This window comes from Grus americana, chromosome Z, assembly GCF_028858705.1.
Source record: "Grus americana isolate bGruAme1 chromosome Z, bGruAme1.mat, whole genome shotgun sequence".
NCBI classification, from domain to species: Eukaryota; Metazoa; Chordata; class Aves; order Gruiformes; family Gruidae; genus Grus; species Grus americana.
In genome coordinates this window covers 20,163,511-20,170,991 of record NC_072891.1, presented here as the reverse complement: position 1 = coordinate 20,170,991, position 7,481 = coordinate 20,163,511, and the positions used below count along the sequence as shown (strand labels likewise).

Sequence of the window (7,481 nt, the reverse complement as noted above, 5' to 3'; positions counted from 1 at the left end):
TTCAAATTTCTACAGAAGATGGTTGTAGTGGATTGTGACCAAATGGTGAAATAAGAAATTCAAGGGCTGTTTTCTCAGACCAAACCTTCTTTTTCTAGGAATCTGAAGTAAAAGTAATTCAGGAAACAGTGAGTTAAATAATTCTGCCCATTCATTTGCTAATATCCCATACTATTTCTGAATATTTGTTCTTAATACTGGTATGGAGTTATTTAAGATTACAGTGTATCCTGTAACAGAGTATGAGCTTTAGTGAATGAATCACAAGCAAGGTGTGCATACTCCCTTCCCTTGTGATCTCTTCCAAACTAGAAAATGATACTGCACTGTTTATCTTGAGTGAAGTTTCCCATATGCTGAGTAACGCTCAAGCAATACCAGGACTAAAATAGATTTTTTTTTCAGGTGTTTCACTAACAGCACACAATGTTTCTTTATACCTACCCTTTTTTATTCAGTGATAGGAAAAGCAGAGAGTTATAGCAGTGCACATGAATGGACATGCATGTTTTAGTCATGTACATTTTCAAATAAAGGTATCATCTACCATTTATAGGAAAAACATTGTGTCCTGCCACGTAGTTCTGTGGAATCTAGACTTGTCCCAGTGAGCAGTGAATTCTCTTCCTGCTCCATCACAGCAGCAGGGCCATGTGACAAAAATTGCCTGACATGTTCTGTTAAATGTTCCCAAGGCTGGTACTGTACATGTATGAGGACACTGGAGTAAAACACAGTACCTCAGCATAAGAACAGGAACTATCTTGATGGATTGGATGTGGAATCTTGTGGGCTAATGGCAAACAGCTCAGAGGTTGGTCCAAAACACCAGCAGTAGACACATATGGACTAACCAGACCCTTACATAGGCCTTAACTGATCTCTGAAAGTTAGTGGCTAAAATCGCCATGCATAAGGTTTGACTTCCCTTCCAAAATGATGGCTGTCATTATTGAGAGTTACTTTGTTTAATCCTGCACTTCAGTATCATTACTCAGTCTTTTATAATCTTTTCAGGTCCTTATCCTTCAGGGGTTTTCTGTGAAATTCTCAATTAGTTCCACAGATGAATGAAAAAATACTTTTTTTTAATTGCTTTTGAATTTTCTTTTTAATACAGTGAAGTGGCTATCTTTATTGGAAAATGTTTTGAAGCACTTCAGGTGTTTTCAGTCACTGTTAGTCTTACAAGAGAACAGCAGCACTACTGCTACCAGTCCTTTTTTATATAGAAAACTTTCTGAGACACTGGATTCTCTTGTTTCTATTCTCTCAGCCTTCCTTTAAGACTTGGACAGCTGGAATGAGCTTATTGCAATTTACTGTCTCCCTTCATCAAACAGATAAATCAAAACACTTGGCAGTTTGAAATTGAACAATGGAACAGAACTGGAAATGGGTTTGCAGTTGCATGCGGAACTGGGGAGTTTGCAAGGTGAGAAGAGTAGGGCTTGAGGCATAAACCTTCATGCCCTTCTTCTACCTCTGCTTGAAGACTGTTGTTTTATTCCAGAGATGTGAGGTAGATGGCTGGCGAGCATTGTCTTGGACTGTGTCAGAAAGATGTCTATTATAGTGCCAGGCTGTTGATTTTTGTTGCCCCTTGAATCCTGGTGTAAGCAACCATGTATATTCACACAGGCCCTGCCTTCATCCAGGTCAGAAGAGTGGGAATGCAGCAGACAGCTGAGGCACTGTACTGCAGAGCAAATGTATGGAGAAGGCTAAAGAAGTTAAAGGTATTGCTGTAAAAGTGAAATGTAAAATTAATCAAAATACAAAGCTGGCAAGGAAACATTTTTGCCTTTTTTTTTTTTAATAAGTTTATTTTCTATGTACAGTTTTTTACAACTAAGTTGACAGCTTCACAATTCAGTAATCTTCCTTGAGAAGATACTGCAAAGCTGGTATCTTGCATTTGTCTCTAAAAACCCTGGTATGATGCCTCTGAACCCCATGTCTTTCAGTCAGGGCAATTATGTGTTAATGGAATATCAAAATTATTTCTTACTGGTAGATGGGAAACAAAACTCTTCTGTGCAAATACTGAGTAATTTGTCAACAAATCCTCTTCTTTTTTGCTATCTCCCTGCTGGTGACAATTGTAATTAGCTATTGTCAACAATTTAAAGAAACATTCAGAAACTTTATGCAAATTGAAGGTGCATCCCTGCAAAGTACTGAGTGCCTTGCCATTCTCAGTAACCTCAGTGGTTCTCACAGCTGTTGCAGGAGCCAATCCAACATTAAGAGACATAGTGTAGCTGAAAATACTAACACCAAAGAGAAGTAAAATCACCTGATGGTTTAGCTTCTAGCTGCATTTCCCAGGAATGTAGTAAGGCTGTGTACCCATGCTGTTGAATGGATTCATGGCATGAATGGCTTTTTCAGAGGTCTTCTCTTTTTTTCATGATAATCTGCCTGATTAATGATGCTACTTCTGGCTTGATACTTTCTATGGGCTCTTCAGGTCTCCAGAATTTCACAACTTTACCCTCAGGGCTGACAAGGTACTTCCAGAAATTCCATCGTGGCTCTTTCTTTGAAGAATCTGTAAGAATGGCATCAGATCATTTTAGTGACTTACACTTGTCATTGGTTTGTTACCTGCAGTGATTTTTCAACTATTTATGTTGAAGTAATCCCACTTTGTTCTTTGCTAGTAGTCTGCATATGGATTTGCTGGGTGGTGTTACTGGTCTGAAAAGTGGGAAGTGATTGATGCTCTCCCTTTCTTGTGAAACTCTTCACTATGCTCTGCTTCCTAGGGAGGAGGATATGAGGGCTGCACACTCCTTTGGGGAATCCCCAGTTTTATGTTGGTTTAAGGGAAGTGAAATGGGAGCAGGAAGTCATACTGGTGATGGCTTAATTCAGCTCCTTTCATCTCATAAGGCAAAACCTTACCGGTATCTCTGCTATCACGAATACCTGGCAAGATAATTTCTGAGATCAAGGGCTACCAGGAAACTACGTGGCTCCTAGAGGAGGCAGAAGCAGTTTCTTGACTCTGGGTTTGTCCTTGCAGAGTCTCACAGGCTTAGAGGGAAATCTCTTTTTGAGAGAAGAACTGGAAGAAAACTCCAGATTTTGACTGGGCACCAGGTGTCCAGTGGGGAACAGTCCTGAACCCTACGCTGATCCCACCTATGGGGTGAATTTTGCCGTTGGACTACATTTATAATGTCAGGATGGTAAGGGGACGCTGGCAGGCAAATGGGTATGCCAAAGTTCAAGTCATGGAGGCCCTGGCCCAGCTAGTAATTCTATCTTTGCTAAGGTTTTGTATGTAGGATCAGTCTTGAAGTAACATAACCCCATCTCTGAATATTCTTCCAGGGTTTATTAATGCATATGAGTAACTCATACAAACACACAGGAAGCTGGACATGATTTGAGGAAAGGTGAAGCCACAAACCTTGCACTAGCCCAACAAAATCCCTTACTGCTATGAAAGCAACAAGAAGCAGTTGTGTAAAGGCCTCGGCACCACGTTTATGCTGCCAGTGGATTCTTTTTGCACTAGGCTGTCTGACAGTGCTGGACAAATTGTAGCCAGCAGTCACAGTCACAAGGGGGTGTAGCATGAAGATGTTCAACCTTCTGATTGTCAAGACAGCTACATGAAGAAAACAGGTGCTTCTTTTAATTGAAGATGCACAGTAATTTCATGTGAAGCAGAGAAATGTGGGAAAAGAAAGACCTTATTTCAAAATATTTAAGTATCAGAGGGTCTTTCTCCATCCTGTGAGTGAACAGCATGTCAAATAATAACTGACAGAGTGCATGTGGCTGTTCTGTTCTTATGTAGGTATTAATGTGTGATACTGATTGCACTGGTAGTTATAATCTGGATTCATCCCACCCAGCTGGTACCTATGTGCTCTAGTCTCCTCTATAATGAACTGAGGCACCTCCAGAGTGCCTTCAGTAATTCCACAGGACATCAGGCAACTCAGAGCAATGAGGCTTTACCTGAAGTCTTTGGTGACTTGCCTAAGGGGAGGTAGGAAGAAACACAGTTACAGTGACAATGCTGACCACTTAAATGACTCCTAAATGATAATACTTTCAAGTACATAAGAGGTACCACAGAGTATACAGCAAGTAGCAACAGACTTAAGTAGTGTAAGGAAGATTTAATTTAGATGTTGAAATAGGTTTCTGACAAGAGGAGCTGTGAAGAACTGGAATAGACTGGGAGGTTTTGCAATCTTTCATATTGTAATAATCTGGAGAAGCACATGTAGTACTGATTTGGGTAAATGTGATCCTATCTTGGGGCAGGGAGATAGAATACAGGTTTGGGCCTTCTCCTACCTTACTTTCTAGTTAAAATTATGTGATAGAGAAGGGTTATGTTCTAATTATCCTTTCTTTCATATATCAGTGTTTAGTATGGGTCAAAGATCTGGCCAAAGCCTTTTAAGTTGGCTTTGAGTCTGTGGGCTCTCTGGTCAACTGAAGAGAGTTTCATTTTGCTTGTGAGAGTATGAGGCTCTAAGTCAGTAAATGCTTTCTGTAACAGGAGTGTTTGTGTGAGTGGGTTTTGTGGGCTGGGTCCTTAAGTTCACAACACAAATCAATGCAAATCAGTGATTATATATAACTACAATATATATAATCCTGCTTTATGATATCATTTACATAAAGGTGGGCATACAACTCTGCTTTAGCAGGAATCTTCTCATTTGCATATGTTTATGTAAATCTTCCAGTAATTTTAAGACCCCTCATAGTTACATTTTTATCCATAAGAAAAGTTGTTTTTCAACAGAAGCCACAGAATTTGAAATGGGATTTTTGTAGGTGGGGGTCTTTGCACTTAAGCTTATACATCCACAAAATGAATATTTCTAGCTGGGCTAGTCACAGTTGTCCATTTTTATAATCAGTGGGAAGAAATGGAGGCTTTCAGGCTACAACTCTTCTGACCATATTTTTGATACCCATATTGAAGCGAGACGAATTGTATGCTGAGTGCCTGTTTCGCTCCATTGACTATGGACACTACAATGTTCCTGACAAACAAACTCAGACTGGAATTTAGGGAGAAAACCATGGCTACAGGCAGCTTGATATATAAAAGAAAACAGTTACCTATTAAAAATTTAAAGGCAGGCTCTGCTTCTGATCCTAGGATCTTGATTTTGTGGAAAACAGGGAAGGTTACTCCATAGTTTCCTTTGGCAAAAGATTCTATTTCCTGGCTTGAACTAGGCTCTGATTCTCCGAACTGGTTGCAGGGAAAAGCCAGCACAGTGAAGTGGGAGGGACCAAACTCTCTGTGTAGTTCTTGCAGTGCGATGTAATTTTTGTCTGTGTGTTGGCAGTAACTGGCCACGTTTACAACCAAAGTTGCCTTCAGAGAAATAAAGTTATAATAGTAAGAAAAAAGAATTGAGATGGCGTAGAGATTACAATTAAATCTTAAAATGGCACCTCCCACTACCACAATCTTTCCTGCCCGAAGGCGAAATTTAATCTGTCTGATCATAATTTCATTAAACAGATAAGGATGATAGCAGCTTAAGATACTTTCAGACAACCTGTTTTAAAAAGCCAATAAATAGATAAACATAAACCTACAGCTTTGTTTAAATATAAGCATGTAAAAAAGCAGATATTTAGGACAGGCACTAAAATCATATTTAGTAGATCAACTTCCAGAATTCAACACAACATGTTACCATTCTTAACTAAGATTAAAATACACAAATTGTATTGTTAGGCTATATTGATTTATAATAAAGAAAATGAAAAAAAATTTTCTTTCTTTAGTAGATCTAATACTTAATTCCCAGAGCAGGCCTAGATAAAATAAATTTCTTTCCAGCTTACTGTTTGAAGAACAGGAATTTAGCACAAATCTCTGCTGAAAATTCCCATAACCAAACTTTTTGTTTGCCTACAAATGGACACCTATTTTTCAATAAAGATTCAAGACAAACATATCATGAAATTGTAACTTACTTTCCCTCTGTACTTCTCCAAGGAAATGATCCTTCCTCGTGAATCCTTGACTTCAAAAGAATAAAAATCTTTGATTTTAGGTTTAAAAAATCTGAGTTGCAGCAGGCAGAGAATGGCGGTACACAAAACCATCGACAGAAAGACAAAAAAGACCCTGGCTTTGGGCACTGAGTATTTCAGAGGATAAACAGTTGTGAGAGGCTCCATTTTCGAAATCTTTGGAGAGGAGCCTGGGCAGGCCTGGAATGTGAAGGAGGAGCTGAAATATGAAACTCACAGCTTGGACTGGAAAGAACAAGCTGCTCAATTCGTCCCTGTTGCAGAAGTGGCTGATTCATTTCACACTGCCTCTTGCTAAAGTACAGAAATCTCTCTAAGGGGAAAAAAATAAAAGGAAAAAAAAGTGTGTTGCCATCCCCTGAGGATGCTGATTGCTCTGTTTAACTGACCTGTGTGGGATACTCCAGTATTTGCACACTGTCTTGAGAGCTGCTGGGGCCTCTGGTGGGTCTGTGGTGCAGTTCTAGCACGTCCCCTTGGACCCCTTGGGTGTCCTTGACAGAGTTGTTCAGCAGCAGGCATTTATGTTATCAAGCAGACCTGGAGAAGCAGTTTGGGGGCCAGCTGTTCAGGTAGGAGGGCAGTATGTCTGAAACCACCCTGTTTACAGCTTCAGTCCTGCCTCTCATCACCTTCCGTGGGATCACAGGCGGCTTTGTTTGTAAAACTCTTTCACAGCACATGGGCCAGAGAAAAACTCCTTCTTTATAGGCTGGCATAAGGGAAGAAAATAACATGTTGGGTTTTTTTGTAATGGGGGGGGGGGGGGGCTGATGATGGAAAATGGGTTGCTTTTTTTATTGCTACTGGCTAACTGGTAACTAGCTGTGCTGAGATGAGAAGATGGAAGATCTGCATGGGAGAAGAATGAGTTAGCTGAGAATCCTATGTCTAAGTCAGGCAGCTCCAGTGATGTTTTGCTGAGGCAATTGTGAAAGACACTCTGAACTTTAGAGCCACACAAGTCTGTTGTCTTATCTGTCTTCATTTTATTGCTCTATATTTTAAAGATGTGTGCTTGTTGCTCTTGGTTTCTGAAAGTACATGAACATAGTGGTTACAACTCGGTTATGGAAAACTCTAAATTTTCTCTTTTTTCATGTCTTTTCATTCCTTTTTTTCATTCCTTTTCAGTCCTTTCCTCATTCTTCCTGTCCATTTGCTATTCCCTCTCTTCCTCTCAGCTTTCAGGATTTTGTTTTGTCCTCCTCATGTTTCTGTTCTTGGGCTTTTCTAAGCTATTACTTTCTTGTGTTGCTTGTCAATCTCTGCTGACTTTCTTCTCCTCCCAGTCCAAACCACCATTGATTTCTGCCTCAGTTGTTCTTACACTCTGTTTTTTTACTGCACTTAGAGGCTACATTTTAAAGGATGAAAATAGAACAGGACTTTCTGAAGGTGAAACCTGGAATCTGGGGATCTGTTGCTTTTCAGTGACTTCGATT

General features: G+C 39.8%; 1 protein-coding gene across 2 annotated transcripts; it reads right to left on the bottom strand.

Annotated features, from left to right (window-relative positions):
• Nucleotides 1-1,805: 1,805 nt before the first annotated feature.
• GPX8 (glutathione peroxidase 8 (putative)) lies at nucleotides 1,806-6,212 on the bottom strand. 2 transcript variants are annotated; one of them, XM_054809883.1, is made up of 3 exons: nucleotides 5,977-6,212; nucleotides 5,104-5,365; nucleotides 1,806-2,554 (listed from the first exon to the last, which is right to left on the bottom strand). In XM_054809883.1, the coding sequence occupies exons 1-3, from the start codon at nucleotides 6,181-6,183 to the stop codon at nucleotides 2,391-2,393; spliced, it is 633 nt and encodes a 210-aa protein (XP_054665858.1). In that variant the 5' UTR covers nucleotides 6,184-6,212; the 3' UTR covers nucleotides 1,806-2,390. The 2 variants fall into 2 exon arrangements, with proteins under 2 accessions (XP_054665858.1, XP_054665859.1); XM_054809884.1 differs by lacking the exon at nucleotides 5,104-5,365.
• Nucleotides 6,213-7,481: the final 1,269 nt, after the last annotated feature.